Source organism: Leptinotarsa decemlineata, unplaced genomic scaffold (genome assembly GCF_025532065.1).
Source record: "Leptinotarsa decemlineata unplaced genomic scaffold, Ldec_3_MD MMD2_tig00026354_RagTag_RagTag, whole genome shotgun sequence".
Lineage (NCBI taxonomy): Eukaryota > Metazoa > Arthropoda > Insecta > Coleoptera > Chrysomelidae > Leptinotarsa > Leptinotarsa decemlineata.
In genome coordinates, this window is record NW_027412702.1 from 18,251,457 (window position 1) to 18,273,731 (window position 22,275).

The following is a 22,275-nucleotide window of genomic DNA, read 5'->3' on the forward strand; positions in this document are numbered from 1 at the left end:
CAATGACCAGAGGATTGTTCTTTCAGATGGACAATGACCAGAGGGTGTTGTAAGAAGAGGCAGCCCTCAGCGGATCGAATAGCGTAGGCTAACCGTGTTGAAGCGGGTCGTGTGTATTAGAGACCTTTTGGCTCAGTGAACCCTCTTCGGCTAACCCTCTTCGGCCAACCCTCTTCGGACAACCCCTTTTCGGGCACCCCTCGACGGCAACCCCTTTTCGGTAAACCATGTACCCTAGCGTACGCCAATGTGTTTTAAATATTTGATGACTTTGTTTGTCAGTGCCAGCTGGCCTTCAGAATACTTTGTTGAAGTTAATTAGGATATTTTCGTTGCATTCAAGCTGACCTTAAGGTCATATGTATAAGTAAACATGAATACTTTGTTGCATTTCATTGGAATATATGCTGTTTCACTGATAATAAACCAGATTAGCTGACCTTAAACGTGGATATTAAACATGGATATTTTCTGTAAATGAAGTAGAAAATAGGTAATTCTTCATGAATACAGATTTTCGTTCGATTCGCAACAACAGGTAGAGTGTTTTTTATGTTTTATTTCTATGTAATAAATTTATTTATAAATGATTCAATAGATGATCTACAAACTGGACAATTATCACATTTGATAGAACAATCAATGCAACTTGCTATATGTTTACATGGTATAAATAATATATTCATTTATTTTCCTAAACATATTTTGCAAGTAATACTTGAATTCGTGGTGGAGTGAACGTTGTCTTTGAGTGGCTTCTCTTCACGTTTTTCTTGAGTTTCTTTTCTAGAGAGCAATGTATTTTCATTAAAAAATATAAAATCTGGCTTCCATCTTAAGTGATCCATCAGCGGATCATCTCCCATTTTCCATTCGAATCCTTCAATGTGACATTTCGGACACGCAACATAATTGGAAATTCATATGTCCAATTATGAAAAGTTTCGATTCTACTTTCGAAAGTTTCGAGATTTCTTTAGTGTATTAAATGCATACGTGCTTCGACTTCCATTCTCTCTAATCAATTCAGTTAAATTCTCATGCAATTATGTTAGCTTTTCATAGTATCACAGTAACGTGTGAGAAGGCCTGTTAGACATCGTAGTTCATCGCTACTGTAATCCAACCACATTTTGGTTTCAAGCTTTGAAGGGTGAATAAACGCCTTGGAGTGAGCTTATCCTGGAAGATTCTGCCAGAAGTAAAAAAAATCTTCTTGCCATCCAGGTGTTCAATCTTTGTTTGGCAGAGCCTAAAGCGATGCCAATGACAGGTTCTGAATTATATGGACCTTTATAGTTTAGATAACCGCAGAAATTGTGCATCCTTGCGTCTTCTTTGCATTGTAAGTATGATTCTGTGGAAGTATATTGTCCTGTAAATGGCTAACTGTTGCCAATGAAGCTGGACAGCCTTAGCTATCTGTCGGACATCAAAAATTTGATACAGGGACAGTTTTGTGGGCGAATTTGAGCATTAACATTCAATTTGGAGTGTGGAGCACATTGGAGACGGCTGTTTTTGGCTTATTGACCGTCATAAGTACGGTGTTGGTGAGTGGACGATATTTGTTTGCGGAAAAAAGGCTACTGTTTGTGGTTTCGGTCAGATAGAAACCATAAAAAAATCCAGGATCATCAAATCATCCACGTCTTCTCAGGGCACATGCTTCTTGGAGTTAATGATCAACCTGTGGTGGTGGAGGGTGGTCATTGGTTGAAAATGCTGGTACGCCCTCCAAGTGGGTTGGAGATTTGGGTACAGGGTAAGACCAGTAACCCCTTTCAATAATGATAATAATGATTACATTCACCACCGCTAAAATCGGGCACTTGGAATTATTGGAGAAATTCATTACCACCACCATCAGATGGTGGTTATAAAGTGCTCTTTCATATATTGTTGTTATCTAGCGTTCGTGTTAATGTTTTTAGTATAAACTGAATGGGAAAAAGTGATTTTACGTTCAATTCAATGTTCATGTGGAAGTGATTTTTTCGAAAAAATGTTTTCTGAAGTGTAAGTAATTCAATGTGCATGTGAAAATGTTTTTGAGTAATGACTATTTACTCCAATATGTATCGGAAAGAAACTTCTGTACTTGATCTGCTTATTTTTGCGAAGGATTTTTTTTCAACTTGATTGATTGGTTCCTTTCTTTGGGAGTCTTCTACATTTTTGTATGAGGGTGGAGAAGTAGAAAGCAAATATATTTTTACCTAATAACTGAATAACCTTTATATATTTTCATATAGTAACTTTTTTTGAGGGCGAAATGAGTCATACCTTTGTCTTTTTCTGCATCAAAAGTAATGATATATTCCGATGATACCATCTTGGTTCGTGAAAGTGTTGGGTGGAGGTATTTGAATTGGATATAATCCAACGCCCTTCGTGGTATTAACCAGGGAAGTAATTGTTTTCTGATAGGAGAGACTGGCTTGAACGTTTAAAGTTCATTTCTTCAGATTTGTTTACTCCGAGTCTTCAAGCATAGCCCACTGACTTCCTTATTCAGAGAAAGCGGGCACCTTTCGGATATGCAGTTTGTTAGTACCTCGTCCACTAGATGGAGTGACATTTTGTTGTTCGCTCCAACTTAGGAAGAGAAATGAAATACTCTGAAAGAATTCCAATTTTCAATTATGTAATATCATTGACTTTAGGTCGATGATGGCCACTATCTTGCACTGATGAGTGGCTAATGAGCCCGAAACCGGTCTGCAAGTGTGCCCGTTCCAAAATGAAGGTCGACTCTTTCAGTTGTATTGCCAATTGCACATCCAGGAAATTTTCTGTGAAGATCCCTGCACTGACGCCTGTCGGATATAATGCAACGCTCTTCATGGTATTAGCCAGGGAAGTAGTTGTTTAACCTACTGTATAAGGTATATTCGAGACTGGCTTCATTTTCAGTTCATTTCTTTAGATTTGTATTTGAATTGAGTTAAATATATGCTCATTAAATGCAATAATTCGAACTCACTAAATTCTTGACATTCTCCTCAATGCGCTTCAAACAATACCGTCGCGAAGTTCGTGAAGTTAGTGTCGCATCGAAAATGTATTCAAATTTGTTAAAAGTTATTCAAAGGCCCACTTACCGGCACTCCTCCAACGCCCACTACGTAGAGCAATTGCGACATAAATAACGCCGCGAGAAGATTCATGAGGGTGGTTCCAGACAAATTCCTCAAGTCCGAGAACAAGCTGAAACAATTAGAAGTTTCATTAGGAAATTTTAAATGAATTCAGGGTTGAAGCAATTGGAAAAGTGTTTCTTTTGAGTGTTTTATGGTTATTCTCAGTCACATTTTGCGATTCGTGTGAAATACAAATCGTTTCTTGATGATACTTCTGAATATAAAGATGGAAAAAGTTGACTTCGAAGATGATATGGGGTGATGCGTTTGAAGGATCCCTTTCCAAATGGGATGTCATGATAGATCACGCATTTATCACATGTTACATGTTATTTTCGTTCAGTATTATTTCGCAGTATCTAATACCTAATGCAAGAGCTTACGTCAAAAGGAGTTTTCAGATTAGATCAAATCCAACTGATGGAAAGTTACTGTAAAATCAAACCTTCCGATACAATTCATTTTACTTCCGGAAAATTTGACACCAAATTTTCATAATAAGACGCCCAGGAGTTCCCTCGTTATCTTTCAGAAGGTTTACATGAATACGTTAATATAATCAATGAGAAACCCAAACCAATCTTAACAGAGATTGACCAAAAATTGAGCGACAGCGGAAATGCAAATATGGCTAACTTATTTGAGAATGCATAACAAGATTATAGATAATTTCGTTGGTCAATTGAAATCCACGATGAAATGCATACACTGTGGACAGTCATCAGTAACCTTTTATCCTTTCTAGGATTTGTGTCTCTCTATACCACAAAGAATCGACCAATTGAGTTTGTGACAATGCTTGTTCATGCAGCTGCAGTTTCGTAAGAATGTATCATCTTTTCCACCAACCGATTTCCTAGAGTCTTTAAAGTCCACTAGATACTCGTTAGGAAAACAAGAGGAGTATTCTGAATTCTTGGGGTTCTTGTTGAATACTCTTCGTGAGCAGAAAAATAGCAGAATCAATACACCTGACTGCTCTGGATTGAATGATTCCGTACAGTCTAATTCGTCTTGTGTTTGTAGATCTTTTGCCGCAAAAATCCTCACTAGTTCACTTTGTAGTACATGTTCAAGAGGTAGCAAAACCATATGTGACTTTCTAGAACTAGTGTTTCCTAATCTGACTAATAACCAGTCCGTGCAAAGCTTATTATTGACTCATCTGAAACTAGAACTTTTAACGGGTGATGATCAACTGTATTTCCAAATATGCGCCAAACTAACTGACAACAAGTATAGCTGAGGCACCAGTTAATCTAATGATAACCCTGATAATCTTCGCACCAAACTCTTATGAAGGTTCGAAAAAGATGAACACTTAAATCTAGCTATTATAATATTCATGCAGTCATCGTTCACTGTGGTTTTGGCGTTGAATCTGGTCATTATTACTCATTGGTCAAAGATGAAACGGATTGGTTTGAGTTTGACGGCAGTCATGACACTAAATATTCTGGCAATATCTTGAATTTATTGGCGCCTCTGGAGCCCCTTCTTCATTTAATTCTATGAAAGAGAGGACATTGGCAGATCAAGATCTTCAGATGATGTGGTGCTGCAGGTTTTTCCGGATGTTCTTCCAACTGAAAAAGCAAATGCGCCACTGGGATCAATCAAGTCGCCCGGAGCGCCAATTATTTTTTGTTGTTGTTTCATAATTTGTATTACTTTCTTTTTTTTTTATATATTTAAACTAAGATTAAAATTCTGTTTTTGACAGACAACTATTTTGAATATTCATTCATTATATTCATTTTCATGGGACAAAGCGGTTTGAAAAATCTGTAGAAATGTGTTTTTTCTAATCAACCCAACTGTAATAGGAACTTGTGCGAGCTAAGGATTAACGAGGTATGACCTTTCAACGTGCAATTCCTAGCATTACTCTCTGAGAAAAAATGTGAAACTTGTGATCATCCCTTCCCCAATTTCAATATAACCAGAGGAATATATTTCAAATGGATTTCAATCAGTTCTACAACTTCAAATGACTGCAACTGAAAGTTACTTCCTGTATTGCCGCTAATGATATTTATTCTGCTGTCCAAGAGAAACACTTCAGTAGTTGGAAATAATGGAAGATATTGGTGGTCTGTGAAAATACGGTTGGTAGTTCTTCACGAAACAGTTCACATGATGTGTATTTTGTGGAAGCCGTGATGTGTTGGAGTGGTAAAAAGAAAGTCGGGAATACTTCGCAATCTTGTTTCAATCAGTGAAAACCTCTACACAAGTGGAACAACAACAATTGAACTCAGATTTATTGATATGTTTAGAAGTGGAAATATACAGAGTGTTTGTTATCGATATGCTAATAATCGCAAACTGTTTTTAAAAGTATGTTTAAACAGCATCTGCTCAGTATTCAGAATAAATAGGATCGCGGCGAGATTCCTGAAAAAGTTTTAGCTATTCATATATCTCTATATCTATATATTAACTTTTTTTCTTTTCTTCTTTCCTCCTCTTCAAGCCCTAATATAATATAATATTTTATTTTTATACATTTTCGGCATTGGCCGAAAAGCAGATGCGAATTCAAATTCACGATCTGAACCAAAAGCCATTTGCACATCAAATACAAATTGTATATTTTTTTTGAATTGAAGGGGTTATATTTTTAGGAGTGATTAATTTTTTTGGAAAAGAAAGTTTTTGGCTTTCTGCTACGCCATCTGATACAAAAAAAGGGGATGAGAGAATCTTTCAAAGAAAGGAAGGAAGTAATCAATTTGAAACTCTATACATGAATGTGTAGATCATGCAAAGAAATAACTTTCAGACACAAACTGAAAGAAAGTCCTCCTGAAACAGCTACTTTCATATAAACATTGAATTACATGTGTAATTACACATGTAATTACACTTGGCAAAGATTGATTGGCAAAGAGCACTCATGCGAAGAAATGAAAACCAGATCTCATTGAGAAGGCCTGAAAATAGTAGGTTGGCAAGAGCCACAGGATTTAATAAAACAAGCGTTCCAGAATTTTTCAAAAACTACACTGCTGTTCTTAAAAAACCAGAGCAAACCAGAGCAAATTTTTAATTTAGATGAGACAGGGGTAATGACTGTGATAAAGCCTGTAAAATTGGTTTCCACTAAGGGTAAAAAACAAGTCAGTCTAGCAGCTTCTACTGAAAGAGGTGAATTGATAATTTTGGTTTGGATTATCAATGCTGCAGAAGTTACATTACCTCCTGTTTACGTTTTTTCTAGACTACGACATCCAGAAGAGTATTCAATCAATTTGCCTACATTCAACATTGCAGCATTGGAAAACCGAAGTGGTTTCCTATTTCTGGAGCATATTCAAAGCCAAACAAACTGGTCAACTGAAAGTAATATTCCTATTATGTTCGATAATCATGAATCCCGTATCTCAATTGAATCAATAAATTTTTATCGAAATCATGGCATGGCCATGTTATCATCCCCCCCCCATACATCACATAAACATCAACCATTGAATGTAGGGCTTTACGGGCATTTTAAAACCTACTGTATCGTTGCTGCTAATGACTGGATGACTTCAAATCACCATACAGCAAGTTGCTCAGTTGACCAAGATTGCCATCAAGCTGCTTTTACACAAAAGGACATTACCAAAGGATTTGAAAAACCAGGACTTTAGCCAGTGAATACTTTAGAATTTAAAGAAGATTAATAAGCAAGTTATGTGAATTTATATAATAACGATGGTCAATCTGTCGATGATTCCGTTGTTATTAACAATGAAATTATAGATGGCCAGTCTGTTGACTTATGAAAGAACAGATTGATCTTCAAATAATGCTGACATACCATCAACTTTCAGTGATCCAATGAAATCTGTAAGGTTATCAGGTATCATTACTTCCAATTAAGGTGAATTTTATGATATTTTCGGAAATATTTTCACTTTAGGTGAAGCATTGATATCGTTCACTGGAGCTGTTACACCAGAATCTGTAAAACCATATCCTAGATCATGCATAGAGAGGAAGAAGGAATATAATGAAAAGAGCACGAAAGGAAAATCTAGAATATACACAGAAACTCCAAAGAAAAATCGATTGGAGGATATTGAACAGAAAAAGGAGAATCGGAGGAAAAAAAGTAAACTATAAAAAAATGAAGGGCAATGATACAAGTTTTTCTGAACAAAATAAGAAGGCAAAACTGCAAGTAAAAATAATCGACAACCAAGCACAACTAATATTGAAACAGACCAGTCGTTGGTATTGGAATCGGATGATTTGAGTGATCAGTTCAGCGAAGATATAGCGATGTATTTTTCGGAAGACGACGATGTTATAAATAAAAACTTACTGATCAAATTCCCATCCAAAACGAACGTCGTTTATTACGTAGGAATGGTAACAGAAATTATCAACCTTAATGAAAATATGGTAAGATTTTTGCGACGTAAGGTGATAAGTTTTATTATCCAGCGGTGGAAGATACATCAATTGTTGATATAGTATTGAAGCTGACAGCATCAGAAGCAGCCAAAACGGCCAGAACTTCATCATTATTTTCATTCAAAATAAAATTTTCCACTTATCATGTGAACTAGATAAATATAAACGTGACTAATATAGTTTATAAACTGAGTAAATATCTGTAAACGTACCAAAAGAATTTACATAACATCGTTTGAAAGCACCCCACTATAGGGACAGATTCAACCGTTTGGTAATATTAACGCAAAATGAAAATATCTAATGAACGATTTTTTCAAGACCAACTGCCCAATGGCAACTATTCTTCTCATCTTAGAATTATAATTGATATATCAAAACTGTGATAACAATGAATATCTCCATATGATTTGATTTTTTTCATAACCCGGATCTGGAAACTTCTCATAATCTAACCCACAAAATAAAGAACGTTGTCGAAGAAAACCACACTTCACATCACACGTCAAAACTACAATAAACTCTTCAAGTTTTTGATATTCATATATGATTTACTTGAGAGTCTGGTTTAGACCCAATCCTGCTTAAAAAATAGTCTCTCTGTCCCCTTTTATTCAATTCATTTCATAAACCTTTCTGCATGAACAGTATAGTCGATATTTCATTTCAGAAATACCTCATTTCGAAAACTCCCATCTTTTGTGGCTTGAACTAAAATTCGGGTCGCCTGATTTTGACGTCACTTTGTAATGTTATGATAGTGGTTTTTCTCAGAGGAGCTTAAATTTTACGAAGAAATAGAGAAGCCGCAAATCCGAAACAAATGCCAGTCGACTGAACAACTTTCTTGTACGCTGCCGTAAAAAAACAGATTACGTCACAGTTATGAACCCAGATAAAAGACTTGTGTGATTTTCCAGAACGCACGATCCGCGCCGCTCCCTTCCAGAATCGGAATTGTTTTATCATCACTTCGCAGTGAATTCTTTCTTAGTGCAAGAGTAGGTTGCAGTGGTTTTGGAAATATTCGTATATGTTTCAGGAAAGAGTTTTCGAGTGTTTGACTCTAGTTGCCTTAATTGAATTCAGAAGACACGAATTGAATTTATGAATGAGCAATCAATTTGAAAAACAAAAATTATTTGAAGACACACGCTAGCTTGACAAAATGACTAAAGCTTTCGCGGCCGAAGTTTTCAGTGTCACTAGTTGTCAATTCTCAGTTGTCGCTCCAGTAGATATAGTCGAATTAAACGATATTCTGCACTCTTAAAGTTGGCGGCATTCTCACAAGCCAAAAAAACCACTACATAGAAATGAAGAAATGTAGACTTGGCGGTTCATATTGAATAATTTTTACTAACCGAGTTTTATGATTGGCTGAAGAGTCATCAAATCAAATTTGAAGTCATGTTATGGTGACGAATAGAAATCGGGGAATGCGGGAGTGGTTATCGCCGTCGTGCACAGTTCAGAAACTGATCGCGATTTGAGTGTAAAAATTCGATATTGGTGCAGTTATAATACTTATAATTTTTTTTATCTGTTTGAAATGTGGCGCCCTTGGACAAGTACTAATAGTAATAACGAGGGTGATAATAACGCCGACTTTTTCCATCGTAGTGATTCCAATAGCGATGGTGAACAATGCGAAAAAGAGATATCAGTGAATAAAATTTGGATGCATTTGAATATTGAAACATAGAGAGAATGTTTCAAATTCATAAGAAAGTATATATTTGATTTCGAAAGAAACAAACTATTACAAGCAACATCAGATTTGAGCGAAATTTCTTTCTCAACTGTAAGTAAGTGAAATAGTCAAAAACAAACCTTACGAACTCAAGATGCGATGAGATACAGGTTTACCAGAACCTCCAGATGTTAATTTAATAAAATCATTGAAAAAAACAACATACGACTGTTACAAAAGCAATGAAGCAACTGAAATCATAAGGAAGAAATTGAATATTTCGAGACCATAATATGAGCTGCTGTGACAAAACTCTTCAGAATTGGATAGAGAAACTAGAATTTTGTTTTGAATTAATAATCAAACATCAAGCAATGCTTGAAAAGCAGAAGAATAGTGGAATTTTGTAACAAATACTTAGAACAAATAACTGAATTTAGACAAGAACATCGGCAAATTTTCTATTTGGACGAAACTTGGTATGACACTCACGACACAGTTACGAAATGTGTACGCCTAACATGCCTGCAAACAAAGGATCGCGACTAATCATTGTGTATTGCGGAGAAAATAAAGGATGGGTTCCGAATTCTTTGAAATTATGTGAAAAACAACTTGAGGAGTGCAATGTTGACTATCATAAGAACATGGAAACTAATATTTTCGAGCAATGGTTTGAAAAAACATTGATCCCAAATTTGGATGCGAATAGTGTAATAGTTCTTGACAACTCTTCCTATCATTCGCGACAGCTCATCAAACTACCGAATGAAAATTCGAGGAAAGATGAAATACAAAGTTTTTCAATGGATGACAATTTGTATTTTGAAGATTGCAATACCAAAAACCAACTACTTGAAGTTTTACAGACAAAAACATTTGAAAAAGTATATGTCCTTGAGAGTATTGCTGAACAGTACTGAGACTTTTTCCTAATTTTTGTGTTTTCAATCCCATCGAGTTGATTTGATTGAAACAAACATTAGGAGTAAACATAATTTCCCAAAATTTGATAAGAAGGTAATAGAGCTAATTAAATAAGAAGTATCTAATATTACCGAAGAAGACTGACAGAAAAGGATTAAAAAAGTAATTTCAGTTGAAAAAGACTATATAGAGATTGGACACCTCCATATAAATGGTGGAAATGAATTCATTATTGATTTAAATGACGACAATGATAGTGAAACAGAGAATATGGAAGAAGAATTATCAGAAGCTTTCGAAGAAAGTTAGTGTAGTGTTTTTGAAGCGATCAATTGTATATATATGTGAGTAAGTCACCAATAATCATCCTATTATTTGAATCCTCACTTTCCCTTTCACCTATATAAACGAAATATTAATTATATATATTTTTATTATATTTATATTATATAGTTATTGTGATTCTTATATAATGATAAATGATTATTGAATAACGAAATCAGTTTGCTCCCCAACTATTTTATCATGGAGGGGCTGTTAGAAGGTAAGTTGCACTATATCGTTTACTTCAACTATACATCAATGCACAACCGATTTTAAAGTTTTCTTGGAAATAAACAATGATCGTCTACCTTGTCAGATTAACAAACTTCATTGCTTCAAATTCATTTCTTGTAGAGGCAATCAGGCCTATCAGTATATTAGATGAGACGGTAGCCGGTCGGGTTAACCGGGGGTGGTTTGCTCCACTCATTCAATCGACCGCTGTGTGAACCGGTGGTTCAAACCTGGAGGTCGGACGATAGATTTTCACTTCCTATCGTCCAACCAATCGTGTTAGGAATCACTTGTTAAAAGGTAATACATCGTTAGCTCGCACAAGTTTCGACTTTTGAAAGTTGTCCTTCTTAGGGGAACGACAGCCACTTACCGGAAAAACAAATTTTAACACATGTCAAAAATTCTGGAAAAGGACATTCATTGGCAATTCATGTCCTATATGGATGATAAAAACATAATTCCTGAATGTCAAGTAGGTTTCCGTTCAGGTCAGCTTCAATTCAGATTACAGATAATATCATTAGAAATACCGATAGTCAAGATCTCACAACACTTATAACCCTACATTTTTCAAAGGCTTTCGATATGATTGATCATACTTCACTTTTTCCAAACTAAAATATTTCGGTTTTTCTGATGATACTTTTTTTATGTATTCCTACTCATCAAAACGCAGCCAAAAAGTACTCATAAACAATAGTATGTCATATAGTTGTGATGTAAGTTCGTGCGTACCGCAAGGATCAATATTGGGGCCATTGCTTTTTATCATAAACACAAGTGATATATCCGCCTCGGTGATATACTGTGAAATACAGGCTCATGCAGATGATACCCACATATATTCGAGTCTGAATGTAAAAAATTGTCTATCAATTCAAAATCATATCAACAGTGATGTCATATCGATAAATCGCCTAGCAACTAATACTAGTTGGCAATGAACATATCAGAAGGAATCTGTCACATAACATTAATATCAAAATAGGTAATACCACGTTATCAATTGTTGAATCTACAAAAAATTCAGGTACGATTTTTTATTCTGATTTAAAATCCATTTCTCATGTTGATGATTTACTCAAGAAATCTTACAATAGTTTGGGGTTGATTTATGCTCATAGGCATTGCTTGAGTCAATCAATACGTGTCTATGGAAACCTACTTACAAAATTTGAGCAAAATCGCATTCAGAAAGTACAAAATTTCTGATATCGATTTATATTTTCACAGTGATTGAGAATGTCTAAACACAGACAGTATAATTTTTGTTAATTACTGTATAAAATAATGAAATGCAAAATTCCTTCGGCTCTATATAGAAAACTAATATCTAGCTCGATTCAGCATTCATTAGATGTACGAAACAAATATCATTTGCATATACCACATCATTCTTCAGCCCTGTTTCAGAGATCATCAACCTATTTAGCCGTCAAAATGCACAATTCGTCATCTTCGATGATTCCTCAGGATGTATAAACCTCTGAAGAAGCTAGCCACTCGCGCCAGCGAATTGTCAGAAAGAAGAAATTCCAAATGTCAACGGCCTTCAAACCAGAAAATAGACATATGAAAATACTGTTCAGCCCAAACACAAAGGCGTCGTATTTGGGCTCCATTCTATAGATATCGTCTGCTTGTCGCCCTTGTTCAAAATTATCCACCCCGTAGATGAGTATAACGAAAAATATGATATCTCTCACTCAAATGACTCATATTTCATTATCATTTTGCACAAGATACTTACTCATCAAGGGAGCAAGGAAATTAATTAATTGTAATGAAGATATCATGTTTTATAAATTTTCCGGGAAGAAATCCGCTAGGATGTTGAAGTTATATTGCGTCAGCGAAAAAGTATTATATAACATATCCAGCAATTTTTATGGGGCAAATATTCGTGGAAGATATAATTGAAGATAATTATGTGAAGTTTTATTTCATAGTAAAATACAACCACCTGTGACAAGGGAAAGATATTACGCTATTAGCTCTCGTTATCTTTGAGCTTTTATATGCGGTCTGGCCCCTTTTCAAAGAGAAATATATTACAAAATCTTGAACTTAAAGAAATAGAAGACGACCTGTCGAATAGAATCAAACTAGTTATCAAATCAAAGTACTATCAAAGAAAACTTATCAAGAATGTTTGGAGTGGTTTCCGAGATATAGTTGAAAAGGAAATCGTTCGATTAACATTTCAAAAACGGGATAAAAAATTGCATGGCTTTTCACTTCATTCTACCTTGAAGATGATCACTTGGCGATTGGAACACGAGTCGAGGTGTTAAAAATAACGGTTTAGTGTTGGGATAGAACTTTAGTAATATTCGTTTCTTCATGTGATTTGATTTGTAGCCAGTCTTCAAGTACTGTAGGGGTAGATGAACAGTTTAGCAGTTATTGAAAGCCGTGGATTTTTGGAGTTTTTTTCTGACGTTTCGCTGGCGCAAGTGGCCAGCTTCTACTAGTACATCTAAGAAAGCTATCCGTTGGTCCTGCTCAATCTCCATGATGAATTTTATGCTCGGGTGTTGAACGTTCAAGTGGTTTAGGAAAAGGTTCAGGGCGTCTCTTCCATGTTTCCAGATGACGAAGGTGTCATCCACGTAATGTAGCCACAAGGTCGGCTTCAATTCAAAAGTTCCAGGTTCAAGCACAGGTGCAAGTGCAGGTACAAGTACAGGTACAAATACAGGTAGCAATACAACTGATTACCTGACAAGGCATAAACACGCTTTACGAAGCCTTGAAGTTAGTTATCGGACAGCAAACCATGATGGTTAAACCTCTGAAGAAGCTGGCCACTCGCGCCAGCGAAATGTCAGGAAGAAATTCCAAAATTCCACGGCTTTCAAACTCGAAAAACAATGACACATGGGTACATGGTTATGACATCGAAACCAAAGTCCACTAGAAAAGCCCAGGAGAGCCGAAACGAAAAAAAAAACGCCAAGTTCGATCAAATTATAAGGGTTTGCTCACCGTTTTATTCGATTACCGTGGCGTAGTGCCTCAGGAGTTATTGCCACATGATTGTACATTCATTTAGTTTTCAGTTGTGGCTTAGATATTATGATATCAGTATTATTAATCAATGACCAAACATCCAAAAACACTATATAACAAGTCTCCCTAGGAAAATCAGTTAATATTTCATATCAAAAATCAAATTGAATGAAGTTATTTTTTATGAAATGTTTTATGGCTTTCATTTCTCTTTAATTACACAAAAACTTGAGACAAAAGAAGAAGAAGGAAAAAGCAAATAGATTCAAAATAAACAAAGATGTGTAGATCATGCATAGAAGTTACTGTCAGATACGAACTGGAAGGAAAAGTCCTCTTGAAACAACTACTTTCACATGAACACTAATTACATGAAACAGAAAAATCTTTCCATATGAACATTGAATAATACGAAAATCACTTTTCCTCTTCAGTTTGTTCTCCAAAAACTTGTTATGGAAATCAATCAGAATCATCCATAGGAACGCTACACAATATTACCGATAAAAAATTTCACTTACATGGAACACTATCATTCCCAGTGACGGACTTCGAAGTTTTAGAATGAGGCACTTGTCTTATTTTCTCTTCAGCCCATTCCTGGATGATATTACAAGATGTATCACTCATTCCATTCATAACATGACGACTTTATGTCTTTATGACTTTATGAGACAACTCTACTCATGTCAAGATGACAGTAACGACATTCATACGCTTATTTATTTCAGTCCCAGGCACAGGAATCTTGTTCAAATTGAAAGGGATATATTTCAAAGAGGGAATAAAGAGAATAAAGCTTTTTGGCCTCCACTTCTCCATTTTTTTTACAAAAAAATGTGTAAAATTTCCGAAGCAGAAAGCAATTGAATTCAAAATAAACTATTTACAAAAATGTGTGAATCATGCATAGAAGCATTTTCTGATACAACAAATGAAATTTTGATGAGTCACAGGTTTTTAAATATAATTCCTGTATGTTGCTAGTTATTTTTGCAACAAGTATTCTCTACAACTCTACATAGGTTGAAACAGCTTGTATACACTTTAAAATAAAACGTTATCAGAATATTAGCTGTGGAAACGAGAAATGATGAAAAAAATAATAATTTCCTCGCTTTGTACTAACAACGGGCCGTCCGAGACAATGCATTATCCCACATTATGATAAAACGTCTGTATTCTGTCCCCGATGTGTTTGAAGAGGACTCTAATGGCAGGCGTATGAGGCCTCGAGGGTGTTTATTAATTTCACTCTCTGTCACATCTGTCCCGAACTGAACTCCGTTTGTATGCATGGGGATAGTTTCGAGACCTCGTTCTGTTTTTCTCTGGAAGTTTCGTTCGGGTTGAGGGGTTAAGAAGGTATGTTTGGATAGCGAAATTAGTTTGTCATGTGGTTAGACAGAAAGCCGACATAGTATTTGTTTTGTTTCGCAGAAGTATGCTTTTTGTTTGTGCGTGCATAATTTCCATGAAGCGCACGTTTCCATTTGTAACGAGTTGTTTGCTCTTCGTTCGTCATTTTTAAAAAGGTTCATTTTCATGATGATTTTTCGAGAAGTATTCTTTTATTTTTTCCAAAAACTGATACTTATCTAATTTCTTTTATGACAAGAATTGTTGGTTAAACTACTTTATCGTGTTTAGCTCTATAAAATCTAACTCTGAAGAGCCCTAATTTCATCCAGAAATTTTCCTCTCAGTAGGAGATTGTGATTTTCACACCCTTAATTTTCGAAAAGAACACTCTCGTCCACTTGGAAGAGAGTGTTCTTTGATACCCAGATTTATTTATACCCTTCATTTCCTTTGCCCAAGCCAAGATTTGGTATGCTACCAAAACATTTACCGGACTGCCAACTGAACGTGTGGAAAATAAACTTCAGTGAACTATTTTCAAAAATATCCATTTCATTTGGGTCTTTATCTGGTTTTGTTTCTTCACAATAGACGCACAAAGTTATTCAGTATCAGTTTCAATATTGTTACCTTGCTCATAAACAGAACAGATATTGAAATTGAAAGGGTATATTTTTAAGAGAGATTCATTTTTGGGAATTGAATCAGACATCATTCACAGGATTCCTACACAATATACTGAACTTCATTGAAAAACTTCACTTCATTGTTATCCTTACTGCTATACATCAGTAAGATACTTGCCTTATCTGTTTTTCAGTAGTGAATACACTCTTAATAATACCCTCCTTTCGTATAACTTTGAAACTCTTTTATGTGAACCAACGGGAGTTACTCAATATTCTTTCACATGTATTGACAACATTTGCACTAACTTCAACTATAAAAAAATTGGAATTGTTAAAGAAGATATTTCTGACCACTATGGTCAATTAATCGAAATCGAGATGAAAAATAGTTCGAACCAGGGTAAAAATGCGCCCAAACAAATTAGACATATTAGTGAATTGGGTAGAGCTGAATTTGTACAATGTATAAACAGAATAGATTGGTCAAGCTACTATTTGACTAACGATCCAAACATCATCTCTGAATTTATATGTGAAAATATCACATACCATAGAAACAGCTTTTCCTTTGAAAATATAAATCAAACCTTAAGTGTTTTTCATTCGTATGATTCAATATTTATATGAAAATAGCTGTTCCGGGAGGGCTATTGCGCGTCGCGTCTACTGTAAGACGGCGGGTGACGATACGCGGGGGTAGAGAGGCGGTCTAAGCAATGAAGCGCCATCGCCGAGAATGCGACTCGAACGCGGGCAGACGCGTGAGGGCAGATGTCGTTGACGGTTGTGTGTGACGGTTCTGAGGGTTGTCATTCGTAAGGGGCAACAACTAGTCGTTACCTCGGGGCTAGTACTAGAGTGCCACCAAGATTTTGCCAAAGCCTCCAAAGCCTCCTGAAGTGGGTTAAAGGACACGATGTTATTCTGTTATTGTATGTACTTTCACATGTCTAATTCACTTTTACCTAGAAATGACTGATTTTTGGTACAGTTGTTCCCTGGAACCTTTGAGCCATAGTTAAGGAAATTATTTTGTAATCTTACAAACTTCCTCTCGTTCATTGGTGTTAATTCAGGATACATTTGGTTGAATTTTCTACAAGTTCTGGCAATGATTTGATCACACTGTCCGTGTATAATAAATAATTTCATAAGAACTTCGTTTGAATAATCAATATTTGCATTCATTTTTGGCGTTTTTTTGAAACACCGTCAATAACCATTTATCAATTACTTATAAAAGTCACCAAACTGTCATAAGCTTGATAATTCCACTGCTACCTAAATCAAAATTCTAAAAAAAATAATGTTTCTAGAAGAAGCGACTTTATTGAGAAAACTTGACGATATAGGTACAGGGACATGATATATCATCTTGAAGCATTTTCCGCCATCTTTCAATTTACCGAGTGATATATAGGGGATTTCATTTGAAAAAATGAACTTTTGACTACTTTTATGCACAATGGAAATAATAGTAATTTTAGCACGCCCTGTATGATATGGAGTCGATTTCTTGGTGTTATTTGAATATTTCGAGTTTGTCCAAACTATCATCAAAATATCAACTTTTCATGAATTGAGAGTACTGATGTACTTAATTTCAATTAAGGCTATGTTTTGCATCATTTGATAGAAGTGGCAACGCCGCAATGCTGAAAATATTTTAGATCGATAGAACAGGTAAAGAACTGTGAGAGGTGAAATTTTCAGAAAAATCATGCTTTGCGTTTTCCAGAAACGTCTAACCTACCATCGACCGTGAGTCACGCTGTATACACACATATACAAGTAAGCATAGATGCCCACAAATTAACTGAACATTTTACATCATTCACATAATTTAATCTGAATAAAAGTACGTCCACTGTAAATTTTATTGTTTGTGAGATTAAAAAATCTTGGTAACTGTAATAGCATCTTTCTAAAAGCACAGTTTTAACATAATCATGGAATACTTTGTCACTTGTGATTTTTGTAACTAAATTTGGCAGCTTATTGAAGTACATAATGGCATTATACTGAGGGGATTTTTTATAGCTTATCATGAGATGCTGTGGGATTTTTAGAAGATCACCATTTCTTGTATTATGACTGTGATCTGAAGCAGTCTTTTCATATAATTCATTGTTTTGTCTAAAAAATTAAATACATTTAAAAATGAAGATGGATGGAGCTGTCAATATTTTTTTGTCTATAAAGACGGGCCAGCAGCTATCCCGGAAATCCATATTGAAGATTAGCCTTATGATGCGTTTCTGTGCTATGAAGAGTCTGGAAAAATCCCTTGCTCTGCCCCAAGCCATAATATTCAGACTTATATGAGGGTAGGCCAAGGCATAATATATGCTGAGTAAGCCAGTTTCATCCAAACAGGATTTCATCTGTTTTATGGCATAATATGCTCTATTCAACTTATCACATATATAGTCCACCTGCCTATCCCAATTTAGATTGTCGTCTGAGTAGGTCCCTGAAAATTTTATTTTTTCAGAAGTTTTAATATCATAGCTAGAGTGTCGACCAACTGGAATATTTCTTCTGAAGTGGAAGTTAATACTGATCGATTTAGAAGTATTTAGAATGAGCTTATTTCTTTGGCACCAGGTACTGAACTGATCAATAATATGTTCAGATTTGCTGATGAGTTGCTTAGCATCATTGCCTGCTATAGTTATTGTTGTATCATCAGCAAACATTGTGACGCAGCCTCCCTTCATATGTTGAGGAAGATCATTAACATAGAGAAGAAACAGTAGAGGTCCTAGAACAGAGCCCTGTGGCACCCCGAGTTTTACCGTCTTTGATTCAGATGTCGCTCCATTGCAGATTACAACCATTTCTCTGTTTGTCATATAGGATTGTATCCAATTTATTATATTTCGTGGAAACCCGAGCATTGACAGTTTTTTGATGAGAAATTCCGCGCATACTGTATCAAACGCTTTCGATAAGTCGAAAAATACTGAGATCACATAATTTTTTTATCAATCTCTGTGTGAATATAATTCAGAAGATGATAGGAAGCTGTCTCTATAGATGTATTGTTCCTGAAACCATGCTGAGACATACATAGCAGCCTATTTGATTCCAAATGATTCATAACCCTAAGTGCTACAACTTTTTCAAATAATTTTGATATCGAGCAAAGCAAAGATATTTGCCTAGAGTTGTCCCTTTCTGTGGGGTTTACTTTTTTATATACAGGTATAACGAGTGTTTTTTTCAGAACTTCTGGAAAGTATCCTCGAATAAGAGATTGATTCATTAAGTATGTTGAAGGAACGATAATAGAAGATAATATTTTCTCAATTGTTACAATTGATAGTTCATCGAAGCCTGCCGTTTTTTTGATTTTCATTTTTGATAGGGCATTTGCTATCTCATATTCCGTAACCGGAAAGGATTGGAACGGTTCAATAATGGTTATATTTTCAGTAACAGTGCAGGGTAGAGACAAGTTTTGCCCGAAGTGATTAGATACGGAATTTTCAACTGCATTTGAGAAATATTCAGCAAATAGTTCAGTTACTTCCTCTGAGTCAATTGTAGACCCATCATCATGTTTAAGAGTTATTGTTTTTTTGAGTTATTTGTGCTTCTTCCTAATTCTTTATTTATTATCTTCCAAGTCTCTCTTGTACCGTCGAAATTTGCTATTTGGGAGAGAGGGAGCATGAAATAAACATCTATTTTTTGTTTGTCTTCTACTCTTTCATCTCAGGTAATAACCCATTTTGAAACACGACGAATTCCCTACTCATTCCCTACTACGGGTTTTCGAGGTAAATACCCCTATATGCGACAGTTCTCAATTTTGCTCCTAGCTGAAATTTAATAAGACTCTCGTAACTTCCTCAGCTTGTCTGAAATGGAAAAAGTCAAATTTTCGTCTGATTTACGAAGACAAAGAATTATTTATAAACCAATCACCGAAATGTCGCATTCCGAGGAACACGTTTTCCGACACATTCGTGTTCAGTCCTGTACCTTGGAGGGATCGAGACGTGTAAGACCGTACGTTATAGCATAAATTATTGTGTTCCTGTGGGAAATTCTGAAATTTATGAGGTTCTACATTGCACGGAAGTGACTCATTATCGAACATAGTAATCGGAACTCGGTGATCACGTAGATTAACCGTATCGCTTGTTTTTTGTGTATGCTGTACATTTCGCCATCAGGGTTATGTACCCAAACTTCCTCGATTATGGTTGACCTTATCGTCTCAAAATATTTGAAAATTGTCCTGATGTGAACAACCCCAAAAGTTTCCAAGTATTGATGCAACTTAATGAAGAGTAAAAGGATTACTTTTGAAAATGAGACTGGTTAAATGAATAGCTAGAAGTAGTAGAGAATTTAGTTGTAGTAGTAACTTTATTCACTATCAAAGTAATCTACAGTTCCTTGAAAGTTGACACATGAATGCTTATCATACTAGTCAATAATGGATGTACGTGATAAAGAAGAGAAAGATTGCATTGAACATTTGAAATGTCGATAAACTGCCTGCTTATCAGAAACTTCTCAGGACTTCATAAATTTATATTGAAACCATTATACTGACAAATAATCTTCGATAAAATAATAGTATATTATTCAACGAGTGTATAATGATGACTACTATTCACTAGTTGAAGTTTACGGCGACAGATGAGTGGCCTAAATCACCGGGAGAATAACAGTAGAATAATATACTTTATCAACGACTAATAAAAATTTTTTTGAAGTTTTTCTGTTGAAAAATTGTGTTACATCACAGACTAATTTTCAGAAACACTATTATTTTATTATAACAAATATTTCATACAATACATTATTACACAATATATAGTTTTCGAAAATAATAATAATCTACTAAAGCAACCTTAAATAACAGATTGTAATTTAATAACTATGTAAAATATTCACATCATATTTCATCATCAGATGCTTTAGAGTTATTGATATCTCCGCTGGAAAAAGTTTTCGATTTTTTAGGCTGAAAACCTACTGATTTTCGTTTTAGTTTTGCTCGTAATTTTTTATAATCTTACAAATTTACACCTTGATGTAACGTGATCGATGTATAAAATGTTTCGAAAAACAAGTCTAGGAAAATTCTTTTTTTTTCATATGGAGGTACAGAACTGAATTGAAAATATTTGGTGTTTGTACACAAAACAATATAATATTATAGCTTAATCAAGGACGCATCTGATAACAGTGTTTAATGACTCATTAATCACTGCCGTGATTAATTGATATTATTAAGGTTGAGCAAACATGTATAATGGGTACGTTATACAATAATCGTGGATGAAATGTGTTATGAAGAAAGAATTTATTTGTTGATATCTATGTAATTTTTGACCAAAAGTGATCCTTGGAAATCGTTGATATATTTTGTTTTCATTTATGGTTTCATAATAGTGGATCTTTTGCATCTAAGGAATATTTTGTTGTTGTTCAAAATCTATGATGAAATATATAGGGACATGGCAGGGTTGTGTGTGTGATGAGTTCAAATGGCGTTGATATAACCAATTTGCCACTCTATTTTAACATGTAAAATTTCTACAATATTTTGATATTTTATAGATTTATAATACATTCTTATTTATTTCTAAAGGTTAGTATTTAGTAAGTACTAATGAGTTGTGTTTCTTTTTCTTTTCTTTTTTTATTTTTCTCTTACTATTTCATCGATTTTTCAATATTTGTTTTCATTTTCGTTTTTTTTTAAACTTTTATTTTTTTTTATTATTTTATTAATTTCTTGTTTTATGTGAGTTATCTAAGAATTTCACATGTATGTACACATTTTTCTCTTCTCGTTTTAATTTTCCTTTTTTTTAATTCTTTTTAATTTTTTCCATTCTTTTTTTTCCTTCTTTCTGTTTTTCTTATCCTCATCTTACAATATACGAATGGATTTACATTCGTTTGGGACGTGAGAGAACGCGACTTATAAGCTAGCTGGTAGTCCTGTTAGTTTTATTCTATAAAATACAGAGAATACATACTCACTGAAAATGGCAGGGTTGAGATTTCGGACTTCCTAAACAATTCCTCATATGATGTTATAGGCGAGATTCCCATCATACTTCTTATTATTTTTTCTTCATAACTTGAGGATCCTTAGAAAATGAGACCATATGACAAACCACTCTGAACATGGTCAAAATATGCCATTATTGAAATAACAAAATTTCATTTTGTAATTGCTTCAATGAAAAGAAAACAGACCACAATTTGGCTACCAATTCAATGATTTGTCCTTCCCAAGTTGATTCATGGTTTATTGTGATTCCTAAAGAAAAGTAGTAGAAACCAATGAAAATATTCAGTTTTTATAAATACCTATCCCGCAATGCCGAAAAAAATCAACATAAAATCGTATAAGTTTTAGTACTTTTTGATAATAACTGTTGCATCTGTTTTTGCCCAGAGCGAGCCACTAGCTTTTCAGTTGGAAAAAAAAGGGGGGTTTTGGTTATACGGGCATTTCAATTCTCCATCAATTACTTTTTCATTTTTGGAAATCTTATTAGCCGTT

General features: G+C 34.8%; 1 protein-coding gene across 1 annotated transcript in view; it reads right to left on the bottom strand.

Moving 5' to 3' along the window:
• Positions 1 to 22,275, bottom strand: part of LOC141486347 (adhesion G protein-coupled receptor E3) — a 306,290-nt gene that overhangs the window by 112,140 nt on the left and 171,875 nt on the right. The window contains exon 3 of the mRNA XM_074184153.1: positions 3,105 to 3,210. Within this exon, the coding sequence (XP_074040254.1) occupies positions 3,105 to 3,210 (106 nt within the window). The remainder of the gene's footprint in view (positions 1 to 3,104; positions 3,211 to 22,275) is intronic.